Below are 23,401 nucleotides of genomic sequence, written 5' to 3'. Positions count from 1 at the left end.
GGATGAGCAGTGGAGAACTAGCAGGGATGAATTTTGCAGCAGTACTTCCTTATGATAGTGTTTTCCTTATTATTTGCACCTGCTTTACCCGAGGCTTCTGAAGTTCATTATTTAAAACATACAACACATTAACTTTAAACTGATAATCATGACTTGCTTTGTTTTACACATCTGTATGGGTCTTCACTTTTCTTTTAAAAGTTGAAAAATTATATGATCTGAAGGGAAATGAGAATATTCTTTTCTTTCTAAATTAGATTTCCTAGAGCTGTTGAGTAATTTATAAGTGGCAAATTTTCTAATAATGGTACAAGAATTTGTCATTCTCTGGCCACTAAAATATAACTACTCAGCTGTCTTAAAAATGCTTTGCTTAAGACAAAACAATGTAGTCAGTAACTGTTTCTTGAGGGTCTGTTGTGTTCTGTGTCTGGAGCTTCCTAGCACTCTGCTCAGGAGTTATTTTGTTTGATTAGGCTATTTGTTAAATTGCTTTTATTATAACAAAATGAAGTTATTTAATGCTTTTTCATATGAGCTCTTTTTTAATTGTTGTTTTAGTTTGGTTTTGGTTATTTTTGAGACATAGTTTTTCTGTGTAACATGCCTGGCTGTCCTGGGACTCAGTCTGTAGACCAGGCTGTCCTTGAATTCACAGAAATCCTCCTGCCTTTGCCTCCTGAGTGTTGGGATTGAAGGCATGTGCCACCACTGCCCAGCTCTTAGATTTTTTTTTTTTAATTTGTAAAAGTTTATATGTGTGGGTATTTTGTCTGCATATCTGGTTGTGCACTACATGTGTACCTGGTGCTGGCAGAAGCCAGAGAAGGCATTGGACCCCTTGAATTGGAGTGAAAAGACAATTTGAAGTTGACATGTATGTGCTGAGCACTGAACATGGGTTTTCTGGAAAAAGCATCAGGTGCTGCTCTTAATCTAGGAGCCATTTCTTGATCCCCTGAGCTCAGACTGTTTACAATTTTAAATGAGAAAATGAAAAATGTGGTAACAGATATTAAATATCTCAATATTCAAAGTTTCCTTATTTTCTTCCTATACAATAGCAATGAACCATCTAAGTGGTCAGAGACTTTATGGAAAAGTACTTCGTGCTACACTGTCTAAACACCAAGCAGTTCAGCTCCCTAGAGAGGGACAAGAAGACCAAGGTCTAACTAAGGACTTCAGCAATAGTCCTCTGCATCGTTTTAAAAAGCCCGGCTCAAAGAACTTCCAGAATATCTTTCCACCATCAGCTACTCTGCATCTTTCCAACATTCCGTATGTATCTAAAAAGTTATTTTGGTGATTAATCTAAAATACGTGGTTTGTGAGAAGCAAAAGCCATAACATTGTTCTAAACTTAATAGTTCTCTTGGTTGCCAATTTTTTTTTATGTACCATCATGCTGTGAAGAGCCTGTATTTTAAAAAAATATTTTAAATGATTTATTTAGTCTTACTTTATGTGCATAGGTGTTTTGCTTTTATGTATGTTTATATGAAGGTGTATGATCCCCTGGAATTGGAGTTAAAGACAGTTGTAAACTGACATAGGGGTGCTGGGAATTGAACCCAGGTCCTCTACAAGAGCAGCCAGTGCTCTTAACCGCTGAGGCATCTCTCCAGTCCCTAATACCTTAAAAGTGAAATTATCAGCATTTGAGGATTTTCAAATAAAGAATTTCAATTATTGCTTCTCTGTTTAAAGTGGGCATAAAAATAAGTATATGTAGATATTCCTTTGGTAGACATTTGTCCACTTCTTTGTAGAAGTACAACTCTCAGGTAATACAGCAGCGTCAAACGATTTGTCTGAAAATTTGAAGTATTCTATGACACGAGACAGTAACATAAGTTGTAAATGTGGTATAAAATCACTGTGCCACTGTGCTCATTCATTTACACAATACCTTTGTTGCCTTGAAGCTACTTAAGAAATTGAATGCTTTCAACAAAGATTGTACAGTTCACACACAGCATGAGATATTTATAGTCTATGACCCTTCAAAGAAAACATTTATTGTAATTCCTTAATATTAAAATTTTTTTTTTGTCTACTTTACTTACTCATGAAAGGGGTACACTTTGGAACTAATGCTAAAAGTTGTGGGTACCCCTTCCTGCCCCCTCCCCAAGTAACAGCCTAAACAGAAGCAATTGAAGAGAACTCTAAAAAATTGTGAAGAAGAAGCTAAAGGGTAGCTCTCCACAATTGATGCTTCTGGCAGGGTGCAGGTGGGGAAGGACTCAGTTTTCTTTAAGGGAGACTAGCTACCAGGAGTTTGACCATGCTCCAGTGAGTGTATGGGCAACACAAGTTAGATCCCTCCCCTTTCTTCTTTTTTTTGGCAGAGGGGTCACAAGGGTGTGAGGACAGACCTGGGAGGACTGGGAAGTGAGTGTGCTCTGGGTTCATGATGTGGAATTCCCAAATATCAATAAAAATATTATGGAGGGGGGAAGGAAAAGAAGTTGTGGGGATATGTATTTGTGTATTTATATGTGTATAGTTTAAAACCCAAGGGAATGGATGGGTTAAGTTTTGGAATGTAATTGTAAGAACCTGAGCTAACTAGGAAAGAAAAATAATTACTCAAAATAGTTTTGACTACTCAGTGTCTCTGCTGGTGTGCAGTCAGGCTTGATGAGAGTCTTTTCATCTGAATTAGGCAGTAAAATCAAACCTCATGCCAACTGGTAAATGGAGGAGTCACTTTAAATGAATTCCTGCTGGGCAATAGTGGTATACACAGAGACGGTGGATCTCTTTCAGTTTCTGGTCAGTCTGGTATACAGAGTGAGTTGCAGGACAGCCAGGGCTACACGGAAACCCTGTCTTGAAAAACAAAAATTCAAAAGTACCAGCTCATCACTGTGGACTATGTAAATGGGCCTGTTATTGTTAGGTGTCTGTGTATGTGTGTGTGGTTGGTTAGTTGGTGGTTTTTTGTTGTTGGTTTGTTTAGGGTTTTGTTTTTTGTTTTTTGTTTTTCTGGTTTTTTGAGACAGGGTTTCTCTGCGTAGTTTTGGTGCCTGTCCTGGAACTCACTTGGTAGCTTAGGCAGACCTCAAACTCACAGAGATCCGCCTGTCCCTGCTTCCTGAGTGCTGGGATTAAAGGTGTGCACTACCACTGCCCAGCTTTGTTTTGTTTTTTAATCCCTGTACCTGGTCCTCATGTATGGTTAGCAATGTCTACCATTGAGTTAGACACCTAGTCCTTTTTTATCTCGAAGCGTCTCAAACTTGAGACCCGATAGCTTTTAGCATTATGCCCAGCCTATTTGTTCCTTAAATATAGCAGTTATGCAGGATCTGGTCACAGAAGACATTCTAGGTGAGAATTTCTGAATTATGTCTGTGCTGATGCATTACATGTGTCACCTCATTTTATCTTCATAAAAACCTTTTGTTTTGTTGTTTTGTTTTTATCTAAAATCTATAGAATGATGTTGATTTTTTTTGGCTGTTTTAAGTATATAGTACAGTGCACATTCACATTAAGAACATTCATATTTTTGTGTAACTATCCACTATCTGCATCATCTTTTTATCATCCAAATTGAAACTGTCTTATTAAGCAGTAACACTCCACTTTTCTAGTCTGGTAAGTTCTGCCTCTTACCAGTTTATCCATAATAATCTTTGAAATATGGTCATTAGTTTCAGTTTATTGATGGAACTCAGACTCAGAATAATGAATTCAAAAGGATATACAAGTGAGTTAGGAATATAGTGTAAGCACCGATGTTTCCCTGAAGAATCAGTGATTGTTTATGTTGTGCGTCTCCTTTCGTTATGTAACTGTGTGATAGACCTCGGTATCAGTTATTTATTACTGTATAACATTTACCCCAAACTTAGCATAGTATTAAATATTTTTTATCTCATACTTTTAATTGAATGTAGAGGTGGCCCAACTGAATGATAATCTCCTGAGTGTGTCTCATAAGGTTGTAGTCAAAATGCCAGGCAAAGGGATATCAGAGAACATATAGCTCAGTGGTAGAGCTTGTACTTGGCGTGTGGAAAACCCTGGATTCAGTTCTTGGCACATACTGTCATTTCTATACTATCCTAAGGGTTACAGAAGACATATCTATGCAGTATGAGAGGAAAATGAATAGCCCAGGTGTAAATATTCTCAGAAACTGGCTAACCCAAAAGCTGTACAAAGTGTATAATTCTGGGCTATAGCAGGTAAGCTAGAGCTGGGGAAATAGCGTTGATATTACTAGAGCTAATTACTAATGCCAGTAGTGTGAGAGTAATAATCATTTTGAAAGAATACATAGTTATTTTTTGTTTTGCCTTTATATACTTTCCACTGTCTGCAGACATATATGTATCCATCTTGACTATTGACTTGGGGGACTTGGAAAACATTGTTGGGGATATAAAGTACTTTAGAAATTTGATGATAATCAGAGCTCATCCTTGTTTGTCTTGCACACGGGACTAATGTAGTTGACACTGATATTTTCGCAGCCCTTCTGTTACAATGGATGATTTGAAGAACCTTTTCACAGAAGCTGGATGCTCGGTGAAGGCTTTTAAGTTCTTTCAGTAAGTTCTTGCTTTCTAAAGTAATATTATTTCACAGGGTTTGTAGTTTGTTTAAAGTAGTTCAGCAAAGTCCTTTGGTAAAAGAAGAAGGTTTAAAAACAAAATTAGTTCTAAGTACATTTCTCTTTCTCTCGTCATTCAGGAAGGATCGTAAGATGGCACTCATTCAGTTGGGGTCTGTGGAGGAAGCAATGCAGGCCCTTATTGAGCTTCACAATCATGATCTTGGAGAGAATCACCACCTCCGAGTGTCCTTCTCAAAGTCCACCATCTGAGCTCTCTGTGAATTTTCTCCTTCAACTGGACCATAATTTCAGTAACGTCTTCAGGCACGGACTGAAGCAGCTCGAGACCAATTCTGCCTCTTTCACAAAAGTCACTCTTGGGGAGTTTAGTTTGATTGATACTCAAGTACATTCAAAACAAGAGATAGTCCTTTTTATTCTCTGATTTATTTTCCCCCCACCAGTGTATGATCAAAGGTTTGCTTTTCCTTTGTACTGCAGTTTCTATGAAAATAACTTTCAGGAAAAAAGATCAGGAAAATATTTTTTAAATAATTTAATTCCCTGAATTAGATTTCAAAAAGACAGACTTTCTTTAAGTTTGGGTCCAGATCAGCCTTACATGACATTTCTAATATCCTTTGTACTTTGAGGAATTTAGACATACAGACTTTTACAATTTCTTGATGTAATTTAAACCACTTAAAACCAAGTTTTTAACTTTATGATTCAGAAGTTTCCCTGTAGAAAATGATGTTCACATATAAATTATATCAGATATTTGCATCTATTGATAGTTATTAAACATAACCACATGGAGTTATTGGAAGCAGGTTTATAAACATGCATGCTTTCTTTCAATGTTTTTTTTTTTTTCACTGTATGACACTCCTTTGAATAATGCATATCTTCTCTTTCAAAGACTATTTGGAAAAGTAAAGTGTTGCAATTGTCCCCAGGGAAACAGAAGTGGAATTCAGCCTGGATCTATTACAATATCAGAATAATTAATCATTTTAGAAAAAAACCATGTTTTAAATTTCAAAACGACATTTGTCAAGTAATGTAATGTGATCTTGGAAAATTTTAAAAGAAAAATAATCCTACTTTTTTATAATTGTTTTCAGAAAAAAAGTTTACAGTCTTAAGGAAAATATTCAGGTCTATCATATGGTTTGACAGATTTTTTAAAAGTTATTTTTGGTAAGGTCTTCTTTTAGAAAAAAAATCTCAAGGGTTTTTTGTACCACTATAATCTCTAATACTCAGAATTACTGTGTATTTACTTAATTTCTTATGTGCCTTATTATGTGCTTAAGATATAATAGATTAGAGTTTTATCTAAATATCTAGAAAGATAAATTGTGGGCTTGGTGAGCATTCTGTTATTTCTTTCCTTGTCTTGGATTTTAAGGTTTTTTTTTTTCCCTTTTTCATTGGAATTTTAAGTGGTTTTCAGTAAGTAATAGTTTTTATTCAAACTTTTGGTGCTTTGGTGTAGTGATGGGATAGGGAGGGGAGTGGTTTGGAAATCACTTGCTGTGCACCTGTAGGCCTCTGACTGCTGGGAGTCTCCAGCCTTTATGTCCAGTCAGAACTGCAGAACTGGATCTCAGTTCACATCTGTCTGACCTTTCCCACCCCTTAGGATTTGTCTCAGGATTACTTGGTTCTTTCTCAGCACTCAAGTAAGAACTTGATTTTCTTTGTTAATGGAACTTCATTACTGAATACCCACATATTTGGAGTATGAGAAAGTGGGTTATTTTTTATACTCTGACCCTCTTTTTTGGTTGAATGTAAAAGTACATGTTAATGTTGCTTCAGTGATTGTATCATGTAAAATTGTTTCTTTTTAATATAAAACTGCTTTTGTTAATTATTCCTTCAATGCTTAGTCGGTTTTTAAAATACAGAATTTGTCAAAGGGATCAATTTTGTCCACCCCTTTTCACTTCACTATTCTCCGAGTTGATCATCTCATCTTTTAAAGAGTATCTCAGTCTTCTATTTTTCAGCCATTAATTTGAACGTACATTTTTCTCTTTTTAAAAACAAAGGAAGAAAAGTTTTATAGAAAATAGAAGCTGAAAGAGATAATTATAGATTGTTTAAAATCAAATCAAAATTCCCTCAATATGAAGCAACAGTTGGTAGAACAGGCAGAGAGATGCTAGGTTGAGACATTTCAGCTGGGTCACCTTAGTATTGGCTGAATAGATAGGCATGACAATTGTCTAGTTGAGTGTTTTCCCACTTATCTTTGAGGTATATTTTCACCTGAATACGGAATAAAAGAGGGGAGAAAGTTGAAACAGTCTCCCCAAATTTGCTTTTTTCTTTCCACACAGACACTATATTAATCTTCAGTGACATTTTAAATCGGATTGTTTCCTTTATTTTGAGTTGGGAACTACAATGTAATTTATTAATTCATAACATAACATCCAGCATAAGTGTAGCAAAAATTATTGATAGCAGAAGGGAAGTCGTAATAGTGTTGAATGTAATTCTGAAATAGGGATGGCCTTTAAATCTGAGAGAACATTGAAATCCTTTTCAGGGATTTGTGTAGATATGTGTGCGTTTGTGTGTGTGTGTATAAATAAGTGTATATACATACATATACTCTTTTAATGTTATATATGCATATGCACATTACGTACATTTTAATTTATTGACAAAATTAACAAAATTAAGATTTGGGAACGTAGGATATGCTTACTTTAAAAGCATGTTTGAAGTCATCAGATTGTGTCTAAAATTAGCTGTAGCATATGGATGCTGTCCATATTGAGCTCTTTATTGTTTAAATTATAGAGGTCTACAGTATTTGTGTTGGCATAGTTTTAAATATGAGGTGGTGGAAAAATTAGATCTGTGTATTTTTATTTTGGCATGCATTTATTCAGTATCTTTTAGCAGTGGTTTATTTTTACTATTGATCTTTGAGAATACCTTGCTGAGTTAATTTACTTTATTTTGAAGAGTGTTGTCATACCACTTTTCAAGGTATCCTAACTTACAAAGCATATGTAAATTCAGGACTTAAGGAAATAGCAGTACACATTTATTAATGGCACTGTATATCAAGATGCTTTACTTTGGGGTTTGGATAACTCATATACTGGTAAAATGTGTTTTGTGACATCTGAGAATAGATAAATCATGCTTTCTCTTAATTGACAATTAGCTAAGGGTTTCAGGAATACCCTGTATCCCCATAAAATGACATGAGATCTTTGGGACTCAATACTAGAAGCAATTCTTTGTAGCAGTGTGTGAACTGAATGTTCTGGAGTCACAGTTGCTGTCTTTTTAATTTCTTCTTTGTCTTTACCTGCTGTGGTAAGTAAGGGTCCTGTTGAAGTTTAGGAATTAGCCTTTTGAGCCAGGCATGGTAGCAACAGAGCTATAATCACAGTACTAGAGGAGGCTGAAGGTTGTGATTTTAAACCCAGCCTGGACTGCAGAACAAATTCCATGCCAGCCTTGCTTCATAAGACCTTGTGTCCCATCTCCCCCCAATTGAAAACAAAAAACTCTTAGGAATCTACAAAAGAAATCTACAAAGTGTCATGTTATCCGGCATTTATGTTTGAATATATTATCATGTAGTTTCTCTTCTAGTTTCATTAAATATTCTTGGACAGAAAATGGCAAACTCAGAAATAATGACCTTTTGTGCCTCGGTGAATCCACCTGGAAACCCCAAACTTATCTCTTAGAAAACCCAGTGTGTACTGCTATTTTTAAAACCAAAAAGCATGACTGTGATTAGAACATTTTTCTCAGCTTTTCCTTTGTCTTGATCTACTGTCAATGAAAATAAAACTGCCAGACTTAAAAATACTCACTGTTGTGCTAAAACAAACACAATTTAGATTGTACATAACTTTAAAGTATAACTCAGCTGTCTTTTTAAGGGTTGTTTTAGGTAGAAGACTGTTTGCAGTCCTTTTCAGAGCAAATCCTAACAGGTACTTGTGAATTGTTTTTTTTTTTTTTTTTTTTTTTAAATAGAAAATTGCAGAAATGTTAATTGAGGGGGGTGTAAAGGAGAAAAACAAAACAGGACCAAAGTTTATGTGCCTTCTTCAGTAGTCTTAATTGACCTTTCTTCCTATTTGAGCTTAAGGTAGCATTGGTATTTTGATTTTTCAGGAAATATGTAATATACAGTTTAAGAGAATGTTGTCCCACAAACTAGTCATACAAGCAAATAGTTCTAACTGAATAAACAAAATCTCAGTGACTCTCTGGCCTTCAGGACATGATGCAGAGCCTTGTACTGGTCCAAGAGCAGAGCTGCTCTCAGTTTTTATGGTCGTCAGCTTAGCTCTTGTGGGCTGAGGCACATGCTCCAGAGGACAGAGACCTTGGTGATAACAGCCATGCCTGAAAGCTGCTCATGGCAAACTTCACTTAACACTGTCAGCAGAGTTTTGTTATGTTTGTAGTAGTTTAAGAACAGGTATTTTAAGTAGTTGTTTTTGGTGTCATTAATAATAATATCATACTGTATTCTTTTTTTTTTTTCTCCCCTTACCACTTTGTTGTTACCCAGATCTTTCAAAAAATACATCCCATATCCAGGAAGTACTAATTACAAAGATTGCTGACCACACCAAGTTTTACATTGAAATTTCACCTCATTGCTCTGACCAAAGACTGCCTGTTCTGGTTTATTTAAACTCGTCTGTGAAGCATTTTCCCTGAGCTCTTTTCTGAAAGATCCCATGCAGAGCGGCCTTGACTTTCCATTTCCTATTGATGAATATACTGCTTAGAGAAAATGGGAATTTTACTGTGAACAGAATGGAGTGGGACAAGAAAGATGGATGATCTTTTTCAGTACTGTATCTGAAGTGGAAAATAGCACAGCTAGAAGCCTCTAACATTGTCTGGTGATTTACATGATCTGTTCATAAAATTCCCTTTTTCTGTTTGTAAGAATGTTCATCTAACAGAAGAAAATGCTGTAAATATTTGTAACAACTTTTTTTAAAACCAGGCCAAAAAGAAAAAAAAAAAGGTTTTTGGGAACAAGTTAACATATAAAGTGGTTTTATAGAAAACAGCGATTGTCTTGTATATTTTGATAAGCAGCAGTACCAGATTTCATTTGTAATACAGTTTGTGGTATTGGAAGAAAAGGATTCTGTGATTGTCTAAGTGAATTATGTTATAAATGCAAAGAGGAGAAAATATTAAAAACCATATTTTCTAACTGTGTAGTGCATGGTTAATTCAAGCTTCTGTACACTACAATATTGATTCCATTCCTTCGGTTTGTATATTTGATACCTGTTACTTGGAATCTCAGTCTCTTTTCCTAACAAGTATAGCATTGTAGCATGCCTTTTAATAAATGTCATGGCATCTGTACTCTCTTAAAATTTTTCTGTGTTCTTGTCTGTGCTTTGGGTTCCCCTTGTCTTACCTGTAATTCTAATGATGTCATATTTTCTTTTATTTTCCATGGCCATCCATCTCAAGTTTTCATACTGAATGGCAAATACTTAAACAACTTTAAAAACTGGGGTTTAAAGAGAAAAAAACCAAAGTCATCCACTCTTTTGATATAATTCTCATTTTAAGGAGCAAAGCACTTCTCTGATCTTAAAATACACTGCCTTGTTGGGATATTCTCCTCCATTGCATACTCAGTCTCTCTCTCCTCCTCTGCCTTGTATATAGCTTGAGATATGCAATGTGGCCCTCAGTGAGCTTGTGTCCTTTGAGTTAAAGGCTAACAGTTACTAGTTGGCCATATATTACTTTCTGTAGACAAACACTTTGCTCCTTGATTAAACACTTTGCTACTTGGATATAAGTATCGTTGGCGTTCAAGAGTCTTGAGTAATGTCTATTTTAATCTTTTACTCAAAGATTTCTAGGAAGTAGGGATTTATCTTTAACAAAACAGAAAATTTATACTACTATTCATCATTGTTGGCTTACTCGTGGGATTTATTATATTCTTAAATGTTACTACATAAGTATTTCAGCCAAAGGGGGCATATTTGTTTTGAAAAAGATAACCCTGTAACCAAATGAAACTTTGATTGGTTTGGTTGACTGAAACTCGAACACAGCGGAGTTATTACCAGGAACCATGCCCTTTTGGAGCTTACTTTAATTTTCAGTTAATTACCGGTTTCCTTGCTTTCATTCAGTACTGTCTACTGCATGTAGGTGCTACAGTTTTTTTTTCCCCCCCAAGCACTGCTAACATGACAGTGAAGGTCTACAGCGCTGGGGGTGGGTGGGGGTAGGGTAGACGTATGTTTTCTGAAAACTACCAAAACTAACTTAAAAAGACACTGAACAGAGCGGGCCAGTGGTGGCACACACCTTTAATCCCAGCACTCTCATTTTAAGGCAGAGGCAGGCAGATCTCTGAGTTCAAGGTCAGCTTGGTTTACAGAGTAAGTAATGGGACAGCCAAAAGGACACTGAACAGTATGCTAGGAGCATTTTGCTAAAGGCTAGAAAAGTTTAAATTGACTATGTAGTTTGGTATAAAAAATTAAGGAAACCCTGATCGTTAAAAAGCTCATCCCTCACAGTTGTAGGACCTGAAAATTCAAGTTGTTTTTCAACTTCTGATGGGAATTTGACACACTGTTTCTCTTTATGTGCAGTTTTTATTCCTTCTGGTACTAATTTTCTTGCTGTGTAGATTTGTGGTCTTCGTGTGCCTTCCTGTGGTCTTCCGTCCATTTGTGTCTGTGTCCTGATCTCTTATAGGGCCAGCAAGATGGGTGAAACAACACATGCCTGTAGTCTTGGCACTAGAGAAGCAGAGATGGAGGTGTCACTTGGGTTCCATATGGAGATGCCCAACAACAAGACAGGCATAATTAAGGCACACAATCTCACTCACATAAAGGCCTGTCTCTAAACACAGTTATAGTCTTAGATTTGGGGAGTTAGATTCTAACATGTGAATCAGGACGGGTGTGCACAGTTCAGCCCACAGCACTGCTTAAATGGAATTACTCGGGGTACTGTAGACTGCTTATGCCAGCAGTTGAGTTAGGTGCTGGGTAAGGTGCTGGGAAAGTAGACATGTAAGGCATGTGACTTGGGAGGATACACTGTAAGTGGGCATAAAGGCCGTCTGACTCTGTAAATCAAATACCTTTAAATGTCTGCCTTTAAAGTTCCAAAGCTGGATGATGGTGTGGTCACTGTTCCGCCAAGGTATGCACACCTGAAGCTGCCATACAGCTGGCTAGTCATGTTATGTAGCAATGCATACTCTGTGACAGTGACGTTCTTCTACTCTAGAAATAAGCCATTTGGAAGCATTCATTGTTGCTCAGATGCCATTATTTGAAGAACATATAGTGGAGTAACAGGACACAGTCAAGCTGGGTCTCGTTCTTTTTTTTTTTTTTTTTTTTTGGTTTTTCGAGACAGGGTTTCTCTCTGTGTAGCTTTGCACCTTTCCTGGATCTCACTCTGTAGCCCAGGCTGGCCTCGAACTCACAGAGATCCTCCTGGCTCTGCCTCCCAAATGCTGGGATTAAAGGTGTGCGCCACCATCGTCCCTCTGGGTCTCATTCTTAATCTGCAGTTAATCTAAGTTAATTATCTTAATCTGGTAATTGGATGGGGGTACCTTGGTTAGATATGGCTAAACAGAGGACAGCTGTTTTGTGTTTGTTTTGCAGGACATTCCTATATTGGGCTTTTTTTTTTCTATTGTCTGTAAACCAATGGGAATTTGCCCTTTTGTTTTGTTTTGTTTTGTTTTGATTTGATTAAACTAAGGTTAGTGGAATTCCCAACTCTACTAGTCTAAAGAAATAATTAGCCAGGAAAAGAATGACTAAAGTTCTGTGAAGATGTGTTAATAGTTCTTTTCGGAAGAAATTGCCCCCTGTGAGGTCAAGTCAGCACTTGTACCTTTGCCTGAGGTTATGGAATTTGCAGAGTTCTTGATCTTGGGAGAATACAAATGTCAAGTTCTAATCTGTTTAGAGGGATTGTCTTTAACCAAAAGAAAGCTGATGTGGAGTATCTGAATGTTGGCAGAAGTACACTTTATGGAGGTAAAGGGATGATAGAATATTTACATATGGAACGGTACTGTGCTACAAATGAATACTGTGTACTACATGGGAGAGTCTCACACATAGGATGGATGCCAGTCAGTCAGAAGAAGCCATACACAAATGACAGAACTTGAGTATGTGTTTGCATCAGGTTCAGAAATGGGACCTTGGAATTTCTTGGTGAAGAAGGTAAAAGTATATGAGGAGGAGGTCTCTGGTGTCTGGTTAATTAGTGGTTTGTATCTTTGTCTCTGTAGCAGTTGACCAGGAATGTTTACTTTCTGACAAATACATCTTTTTACCCTTAGGATTCATGTGTTTCTGTGTTACCCTTTAGTGGGATTTTAAGACATTCCTATATCAAGCTAAAAGCTATAATGCAGTCTGTATGTTACTTAAATCAATAGGGTACCCTATCCATTAAGACCCTCTTAGGAAGAACTCAAAAGGCCATGGACTAAGTTTACTATGAAACTCCCATATGTGCGTATATTGAGTTTCTCTAACAAAAGAACCTTGGTTTCAAGTAAAATTTATCTTCTGAATTGTTTCATACACAGCTGGATTCAGAAGTGGTATATTTCTATGCGTATTAGCTTTGCACTTTCAACCGTAAGCCTGATTTGGTGGGCTGTTGATCTCTAACCAAATGTATTTCTATCTAGAGAAGCCAGGGAGACTACCTAACTCTGGCATCCCAAGAGACTATAGTAAGAGGTTTAATGCGACTTGTCACTTAGATACTTAAACACATTCACATATAATGTGATAAAACCCCCGTATACCCAGTATCTAACTGCGGTTACTGAGCTGTACTGGTAATTGATGTAGGGCCTTATGCATCCGAAGCAGGTATTCTACTGCTTAACTTTACCCCCCCCCCCAGCTTCTTTTAGTTGTGTTTATTTATTCTGGTATGCTGAGGTATGAACCAAGGCCAACATGTTTGCTAGGCAAGTTCCTGACTGCTGAAATACAAACCCAGTCTCTCCGCCCTGATCACTAACTATACCTGCTGGCCAGTACCGTTTCATTTCTTTACCTTTTTTTGCCTGCCCCCAGGATTATTTTTAAACAATTTAATTAAGTCCATATTGAAGTGCAGTTGTCAATATTAAGCTTTTCTTTTCATTATTTTCTTTGCATTTTGTTTGTTAAATTGAGCTCTTGTAGAAAGTGTTCACTGACTGCCTAGATTTTACTTAACTTAATTTCCCAGTTAAAATTGGTCAGTCACGCAGACTCTGTTTCTCTCCTTCCTTACCTTTCTCCTTTGGGGGGTGTAGGTGGAAGTTTCTCGGTCCCTCCAGGCCCGCAGTCTGGACAAATCTCTCTCATCCGTGGTCCTGTAGCTGCTTATAAAATAATTACACAGTGGCTTATATTAATTACAAATTGTATGGCCTATGGTTTTAGCTTTTGGCTAGTTAGCTCTTTTATCTTAACCCATTTTTATTAAACTATGTATTGCTATATGGCCATGGTGTTACCGGTCTGTTGTCATGTTGCTCCTTGGGCAGCAGGCTGGCATCTTCTTCCCTCTCTGCGTGGATTTTCCACCTCTAAATTGCCTTGCCATAGGCCAATGCAGCTTTATCAACCAATCAGAGCAACACATGTTCACAGCATACAGAAAGACATCCCACAGCAGAGGGGGACAAGAAGACCTCACAGATGACAGTGTGTCCTGCCTTGTGATAGCAGTAACCATTGATAATCATTTCCTAGCTTCATTAATTTTTAGGGACTACAAAATGGTAAAACTGGCACTGAGGATTAAACTCATGCATGACCTTTCACATTAGGTGAGTGCTTTACTGCTGAATTACATCCCCAGCTTGCAAAGTTCTAGTTGACTTGCTTATGTGTATTAATTGGATTGATTCTGCATAAGGGAATTTTCTTGGTACCATGTATTTAATATTCAGAGATACAGTCCCAGTAGCAAAACAAAATTCCTGGAGGATTTTTTTTTTTTAAATTATTTTGGTTCCTGTCATACTCCAAAACTTTTCCCTTAAAGAAGCAAACTTGTGTTTCTCTAGAAAATTTCCAATGTCTATGATGGCAAAGACTTGTATAATTAAGCTTTGTTTCTGTCACTCAGTTAATGCAATTCATAGTCAGTGTTTTATATACCCCACATTTCTTTCCCCTTAGGAGGAGCAGAGCCTCATGCAGAAGACCTGTATGTAGTGGATATTTATTGAGTAGATATTTGATTACTTGTTTTGTGTGTTTAAGAGCTAGTGGCATTCTCCCCTTCTTTCTCTTGGCAGCCACCATCCACTGCCTCTGAAGCCAAAGAAAGTATGGCCAATAAGACTAGACTGATACCTGATAAGTTGTGCTCGTCAGTGAAATGCAGACAGCTGAATGGGCACTCAGAGAAGGAAATAGACTGTACCTTAGCCTACCATTGTACCTACTCTTGGGCTGTAGAGATGGTTCAGTGGTTAAGAGCACTGGCTTCTCTTCCAGAGGACCCAGGTTCAATGGCAACTCATACATGTCTGTAACTAGTTCCTGGGGACCCAACATCCTCATACAGACATACATGTAGGCAAAACACCAATGCATATGAAATAAAAGTAATAAAAATGCATTCTCTTGGGGAAATTGGTAAATAATAAGAAAGTACAAGTATTTTTTTTTAAAGAGTATACACTCTATATGTTTGTGTTCTGTTATCCTCTTCCAAGGACACTGATTTGAGGCTCATTCATATAGCCTTATTTATATTGTTAACTTTTTAAAGGCCCTATCTCTAATTACTTTGGGCTGCAACTGGAACGTGATTCTCGCAAGAGACAGAACCAATTGGATGGACAGATGGATGATGAAGTAAGGATTTGGGGAAATGGGTCCAAACAAAATCATGGATGGCTGTGCTCAGGCTTTGTTCAAGCCTGAAGGCATCAAAACCAGGCATGTGTTAAATTCCTTACCAAACAAAAACAAAAGCCACAGAATTTCTGGAAATGGTCTTAAGGGCAATCAGCAAACCAACACTTTTTCAGACTCCTGCATCTTTCTGTTGCTGAAGTTACATCCCAAGCATGGTGGAGGTAGAAGCATTGTTTGGCCTAGACCTTGCTCATAAAATGGAGTTTCTTGGGGTATGGTTTCTCTGGGGTTCTACTCACTTCTATATTAACTTGTGTTGTTAATTTTACATGAATTAATGTTTACATTAATTAAGGCAACCCAGAAAGATCCCAGCTGTTCCCAACTACAGAGTCTTAGACTAGTTGAGCCAGCCTCCTCTGAATGATTTCCTTTCCTCTTCTGCTTTCCTTTCCCCCACCGCCTTCCCTCCCACGCCCCAACATCAACCAAAAGCTATGGCTATCCTATGTAACCCAGGAAGGCCTGGGATGTACAGGTTTCCACCTGCCTCCCTGGTGCTGAGATTCAGGTATGAGCCTTGACCAGCCTGAGCTATTTTTTAGATAGGCATCCTTGGATTTCAGTCTTAGGAATCAATTAATTAGAATCTCATATTAATGGAAATGCTCAATATTTTATTAAATTCCTCATTCCCCACTGTTGGTATGACCTTGTTCTCAACAATTTCTTTTTCCCTTGATGTCTACTTTTAGTAATTTTCCATCTTGCAACCTCCCCACATCTAAATGGCAACTTATACATTTCCATTGCTGCTCTTATAAGTTTGGTTTCATCCCTGCTAATTTGAGTCTTAAGTGATTACTATCGTGATAGCTCTAAACAAAGTCCTCTTAATGCATTTGAGGACAACCTTGCCCACCGACCAGGGGCCTAGACTAAAACATGCTACAGTTGCCTGTCCCAGCTCCAGTGTGTCGGCTCAGAGTATGCTTTGGGAAAAACAAAAAACAAAAGCTAAATAAAACAAAAGCCAGGCCATGAAAATCATTCTGAATCTCCATAAGAAGGAATTGCCTTTTGGGCTGCAGTCAGCTCTCAGGCATTGACTTGTCTAATGTTCACTGGACAACAGTTAGTTAGACAAGAACTCTGTGAACAATCTATTCAGTTGAAGATGCCAAAACTGGATTGGACAAACTGTGGTGCAATTTATGCCCCCAGAGCATAGTTGAAAACTATAAAGCAGTCATCTGACTGCAGCATGACTTAGCAGCTGACTGGCCAGGGAAGAGAGGAAGTAAGCCTTATCAAAACCACTGATTCCTAATACACTGTGTCCAAAGGCCAACAGAGGCTGAACTTGGTACAGGGGAAATGAACTTCATTTCTTTATTTTTATGTAAATTAACCCATTTATTAGAGCACAGGCAGGTCTTAAACAGTATGCTTCTGGTCTTTCAGTTCCTTCAGTCTTCTGATGGCGGACTTCACTGTGACGGCAGAAGTCGGTTGTCGGTTCAGGCCCCACTGGCCACTGTTTTCATGCAGGAACCACAGAGCCAGATGCCAGCGGCTTGTCTCTTCATCTTGGTCTTGCCACAGAATGAGCAGGTGTACTTGGCATGCTGGCTGATTTCAATTTTCTTTACCATTTTCTGGAGGGAGGCACCATAGCGGGTCCCGTATTTCCCAATGATCCCAACCTTCCTGGTGCATTTAGCCAGGTCGCTGGAACTGAACCCCAAGCTGGAGAGGAACTTCATTTGTTAAATGAATAATAAGAAAACAAGTTCTAGAGAATGGGACTAGTAACCAAGATCATTACAATGTTTTCTGAGATGAACAGTTTTTAACCAAAATGGCTGCCCATGTAGAGAAACATGAAAGTATTACCCATACAGGAAGGGAAACAAAGCATTGTGTGTTGGGGGGTCTAGAGAAAGAAAGGTCTTAGCATTTAAGAGTATCTACTACTTCTGTAGACCACCCAAGTTCAGTAGTCAGCTCACAATTGCCTGTACTTCAGCTCATGGAGATCCAATGCAGCCTTCTGGCCTCCACAGGCACTGTATTCATGTACAAACCTACACTCACATGCATATACATAACTACTACTACTACTAAAAACATGTTTTAAAGAAAGATTGTGTATTGGAGAGGCTAGATGTCAGATGTCAGATTTATTGGGAAAATATTTTCCAGTAGCCAGTGTACATGTTCAAAGAATGAAATTATGCATGGTTAAGGAAGTAAATATCTGTTGTTATACTGAATACACCCTCAGAAAATTATTTCAGGGAACCATATAACTTAAAGAGTTCAAAAACATTGGAAACAGAAAGCTCACTAGAGGTGTCCAACAGTATTTGAACTGGCAAAAAATAATAGAGATTAGATAAATTGAACAGACAAAACAAAAAATGAAGAGAACCTTGGATGTAGAAAGCTTCTACATCATAGGGGAACATCTTTAAGCAGCCGGGGGTGAGGTGGGCGGAAACATTGCTTATAAGGGACGCATAATAATCTGACTTAGCAAAAGCAGTAGAGGCCAGAAAGTAGTGGGGTAACATTGAAAGTGTAAAAGAAGCCAGGTATGGGGCTGGAGGGATGACTCGTTTTTTTTTTTTTTTTTTTGGTTTTCGAGACAGGGTTTCTCTGTGTAGTTATGCGCCTTTCCTGGAACTCACTTGGTAGCCCAGGCTGGCCTCGAACTCACAGAGATCTGCCTGCGTCTGCCTCCCGAGTGCTGGGATTAAAGGCATGCACCACCACCGCCCGGCGACTCAGTGTTTAAAGAAGCACTGAGTTTAAATCCTACTCACCCACACGTCAACTCACACCGTCTTTAACTCCAGTTTCAGAGGATCAGATTCTTCTGGCCTCCATGGATACCAGGTACACTCATGGTACAACAGATGCGTTTAAGTCACCCACACCCGGAAAAGTAAGATTAAAAGCAACAAAATAGCTGAGCAGTTAGGCAGAGGCAGGCGAATCTTTGTGAGTTCAATGCCAGCCTGGTCTACAGAGCTAGTACTAGGACAGCCAGTGCCACACAGGAAACCCTGTTTTAAAAACCAAAAACTAAAACAAGAAAAATAAAATGTTTAAAAAAAAAAAAAAAGAGTCAGGTATGATGGCTCACAACTCTAATCTCAGCATCCAGGAAGCTGGGCAAGACTGTTGTCAATTTTTAGACCAACCTAAGCTACATGGTGAATTCCCGGCCAGCCTTGACTACAGAATGAGACATTGTCTGAACTATTAAATAAAAAATAACTATCAACCAACAATCTCCTACCCAACAAAACTGTTCAAAATAAAAGGAATACAAAGGCTTTTCAAGCAAAACAGAAACTGATAACTTTGATACTGGCAGACCTGCCTTGAGAAGAAATACTCAAGGAAGTTCTCCCAGCTAAAGGCAAATGACCTCTTGGCCTCCTTGCATGTAAGAATATTAGCCAACACTTCAGCACTTCCCTTGGGTACTTTTGTAAATTGTGAAGTCAACAAGCACAAAAAAATGCAAGAACATGACATTGGCTATAAGAACATTTGTTAGTGCCAGATCTGAAATAATGCCAAGTAAGTCACACTGTCCCACATCATCTAAGAATGTATATGTTGGGTAGATCAAATTGTTTTGTTATTGTGCATATCATGAATGACCAAACAAAAACCCTGAGTATTGGTTTATGGATTACAATTTTTTGCAAATAGGGAAACCCAAAAATAAGTTTTGAATGATGAAGATTTGACTATGTGCCAATAATAACTCCTCCTGCATTAGCCAAAAGGTGGTCTGTATAGCATTGTCATTCGCCTCAAACTGTGAGCCAAAATAAATCCTTGAAGGTTTTTTTGGGGGGTGGGGTGGGGTATGTTTTATTTAGTGGAGTATTTTGTCAGAGCAATGAGAAGGTAACAACTACAAATAGTTTTCCCAGCTCTACTCCTACCTGAAGTGGTGGCTACAAAATCTCTAGTGGCAGTCACCGATACCCTCTAACAGTATCTCAAGCAATCAAGACATTTAGTCACATGTCTGGTGGTAGCAAGACCATATGTGGTTCAACAGCCCCACAGAACTGACAAATAACTACCTCCCTATTTTACTACTTCTTGCTTAGCGTTGGGCTAAGCATGATTGCAAATGGCTGCTCCAGTTCCTGCACATTTCAAGGAAAGAGGCAGTGATGCTGTCTGTCACAGTACTCATGTCCACAGAAAAGCAGATCTTTATAACTCTGTAAGCCAGCTTTCTGTTACTGTAACAAATACCCGAGGTAAATCAACTTAATTAGAGGAAAGATTTATTTAGACTCATAGCTTTGGAGGTATTAGCTCATGATCAAGTGATGCCTTTGCTTTGAGGTCTGTGGTACAATAGTATATTGTAGCAGGAAACAGTAGACAGCAGTTCAGAGCTGCTCACCTCAGGTGATTAGGAAGCAAAAAGAGAGGAAGGAGCTGTATTGTCCCTACTCTTCAAGGGTGTGGCTACTAATGACCTAAGATCTCCCACTGAGCCCCAACACCGAAAAGTTTCTACCACTTTATATTATTGCCAAATTGGGAGCCAATCCCATAGGCCCTTTGGGGACAGAGCAAGTCCAAATTTTAGCAAATATATTGATGAGAATTACATTATGTGGCTATCTAGCTGCAAGAGAAGCCAGGAACATCTACAGATCTCTGCCTTCCATGTTAGAAATAAAGGAAAAGACTAGCAAGGGTTATCAGGTAGACGAGCCAAAGGTGACTTCCACAAAGAGTTGAATTCTGAATGACAAAAAGAGTGGAGTATTTGTCTCAAAGCTGAACACTGAAACCATCTACTTCCACAGTCAGCATAGAGTCAGATAGATCCCAAATCACATCATATTGTGTGCATCAGTTTGTCTTTGTATTATTTCTTTGTAGTCATTAGCATGGCCTTATTTTTGCAAAAGGAGGCAATCTACAGAAGCTGTGGGAAGTAATCAAGAATCATAAGGGCGGTGTAGACACAAGAAAACCTGCCTAGACTCAAAACCCAAGGTCTAAGAACCCTTTCCTGCCAGCTGATTGCCAAATAACTACACAGAGGCTTATTACTAATTATGAATGCTCAGCTGATAGTTTAGATTTGTTTTTAACTAGCTATTATAACTTAACCCATTTCTATTCATCAATGTGCTGCTCTGAGGCTCATTTACCTCATCTAAGAACTTCCTGTGTTGCTTCTTCTGTGTCTGGCTCAAGACTCTTGTGACTCCCTGACTCCATCCTTTCTTTGTCCTCAAACTCGCTTAGTCTGGTTTTCCTGCCTAACCTTGCCCTACCTAGCTATAGGCCAGTTATCTTCTTTATTAAGCCAATCACAGTGACATAATTTCTTTTCATTTCCACATCTTGATGACTCTCTAAAGGAGAAGAATTGGCTTTTTTGTGACCAAGAAAAGGAAATTCCAACTTCATCCAGCCTGGCTGCAAGGCAAAACCAGTTACACCTTTTCCTTGTGTCAGAAGTCAACCCGAATTTCTGCAGTGAAATTCCTGGGCAAATCTCTTTCTTCCACACACTCAGCCATTGCCAGAACAAAGCCACAAGAAAGGCTTGCTTGACAGAGCTTTGAGGCAGTTGTAGAAGATATTCGGGAAAAGCACATCAGGGATGAAGCACACGCACAGTTGGATGCCATTATGCCATTTCCAGTGCTCAATGTTTGCTACTGGAAGAGTCTGCACTTCTGTGTGAGCCAAGGTGGCAGGCTTAGCTTTGAAAATGCAACAGCAAGGAAGTGAAAATTGTGCTTTCTAAAGGCCTACATATAGCTGTTCCTAGAAAATTACCATTGTTTTGTGTCTAGCCATGATGCTTACATTACTTTGAACCTGGTAATGTCCCTCTAGGGAGGCAAGAGATTTGTATGTTTATCAAAGGAGAATTAAAGAGTCAAAAAAAACTGCTCTCAGTGGACAATAAAGGCCCTGAAAGTATAGACCTGACAGAATGATATGGAAAGTGTGTGCAGGACCTCCTTGGTATCCCATCACTACCTAACTTAAATCCCTGCCCTCAGTGAGAGGACATACTTCCTCCTTTGAGGAGGAAGACTCTAGGCCTTATGTTTTTGTTGGGCAGTATCTCATATAGCCTGGACTGACCTGGAATTGCTCATGTAGCTAAGGATGACCTTGAACTTCTGATTCTCCTACCCATCTCAACCTCCCAGGGGCTGGCATCACCAGTGTACTCCATGCACCATCACACCCAGTTTGTGTGGTGCTGGAGCTTGAACCCAGGGCTTCATGCATGTTAGGCAAGCACTCTTCCAAGGGTGTGGAATATTCCTTTTTTTCCCCTGAGCTGAGGACCAAACCCAGGGCCTTGCTCTTGCTAGGCAAACACTCTACCACGGAGCTAAATCCCCAAACCCGTGAAAACATTCTTAGCAACTATTTGAGATGCGACTTGAGAGGCCCCCAATATCCTAGACACTGTACACAGGAGTGCGAATCTCTCCTAAGAAGCCCATGCCTGCTTTGGGGTGTGTCTTGTTCTTTCCCTGAGCACCCTCCTTCACATCAACCCCACGTGTCAGTCTGGGTTCAACTCTCTTTCTAGTTGACTCAACTCTTTCAGACTTGCTGGTCCCGAAATTCTTTTCCACAGGGAAGAATCCCAGCTTCCCCTGAGTAGAGAGTACTCTGAAAAGAACTCAAGCTGCTGCAGATCACAGAGTGTGGCCATCTCCAGCCACCCGCTCCCCGCCCCGCTGCCACTGGCAAAACAAGGCAAAGAAATCTGGTGTTTCCTCCCTGCCCCTTAATGATCTCGATGCTCTGCATGCAGACCTTCAGCAATGCCAGAAATTCTGGAGCAACCTCACCAAGCTCTTGTCTCCTTTTCCCTCTGCCCTCCCTGTGTTCGGGTTCTTGTTCCCTCCACTCCTCAGAGACCTCACTCTACCCAGTATATAAAACCCATCGTTTAGGTGTTGCCAGAGCAAGGCTATAAAGTGTTTGGTATAGCCAGGGTGCTAGGGAGGACTCCTTACATGTGCAGCTTCAGAGGTCTCATACCAGAGGTCTCACTCAGCCTTCTGCAGCCTGCCTCCGCTCTTGTTGCCTTTTCTTCTTTCTGCCATATGGAGATGACAACTTTCACCAGATCCCAGCACCTCCATTTTTGACTTTCTGCTTTCTAGACTGTGAGAAAATGACATGTCTGCATTGCCCAGGTCAGATAGCCCATCCCCCCATGCACCGTCCATCCCCTATGCACCGTCCATCCCCTATGTACCCACCGTCCATCCCCTACGCACCGTCCATCCCCTATGCACCGTCCATCCCCTATGTACCCACCGTCCATCCCCTATCCACCGTCCATCCCCTAATGCACTGTCCATCCCCTGTGCGCCGTCCATCCCCTGTGCACCGTCCATCCCCCTATGCACCGTCCATCCCCTATGTACCGTCCATCCCCTGTGCACCGTCCATCCCCTGTGCACCGTCCATCCCCTATGTACCGTCCATCCCCTATGCACCGTCCATCCCCTATGCGCCGTCCATCCCCTATGCACCGTCCATCCCCTATGTACCCACCGTCCATCCCCTGTGCACCGTCCATCCCCTATACACCGTCCATCCCCTATGCACCGTCCATCCCCTATACACCGTCCATCCCCTGTGCGCCGTCCATCCCCTATGCACCGTCCATCCCCTATGCACCCACTGTCCATCCCCTATGCGCCGTCCATCCCCTGTGCACCGTCCATCCCCTGTGCACCGTCCATCCCCTATGCACCGTCCATCCCCTATGCACCGTCCATCCCCTGTGCACCGTCCATCCCCTATCCACCGTCCATCCCCTATGCACCGTCCATCCCCTGTGCACCGTCCATCCCCTGTGCACCGTCCA

At 39.6% G+C, this 23,401-nt stretch overlaps 1 protein-coding gene and 1 pseudogene across 5 annotated transcripts in view; one reads left to right on the top strand and one right to left on the bottom strand.

Moving 5' to 3' along the window:
- The window catches only part of Ptbp3 (polypyrimidine tract binding protein 3), a 119,267-nt gene extending 110,683 nt beyond the window's left edge, over positions 1–8,584 (top strand). For all 5 annotated transcript variants that reach the window (XM_076564300.1, XM_076564301.1, XM_076564303.1 and 2 more), the window contains 3 exons: positions 1,065–1,281; positions 4,491–4,568; positions 4,711–8,584. In XM_076564300.1, the coding sequence (XP_076420415.1) occupies positions 1,065–1,281; positions 4,491–4,568; positions 4,711–4,843 (428 nt within the window). In that variant the 3' untranslated portion in view covers positions 4,844–8,584. The remainder of the gene's footprint in view (positions 1–1,064; positions 1,282–4,490; positions 4,569–4,710) is intronic.
- Positions 8,585–16,923: 8,339 nt separating this feature from the next.
- Positions 16,924–23,110, bottom strand: LOC102905543 (large ribosomal subunit protein eL43 pseudogene; annotated as a pseudogene).
- Positions 23,111–23,401: the final 291 nt, after the last annotated feature.

The sequence above is a fragment of the Peromyscus maniculatus genome, chromosome 2, assembly GCF_049852395.1.
Source record: "Peromyscus maniculatus bairdii isolate BWxNUB_F1_BW_parent chromosome 2, HU_Pman_BW_mat_3.1, whole genome shotgun sequence".
In the NCBI taxonomy this organism is placed as follows: Eukaryota; Metazoa; Chordata; class Mammalia; order Rodentia; family Cricetidae; genus Peromyscus; species Peromyscus maniculatus.
This window is presented reverse-complemented; position numbering and strand designations above follow the sequence as displayed.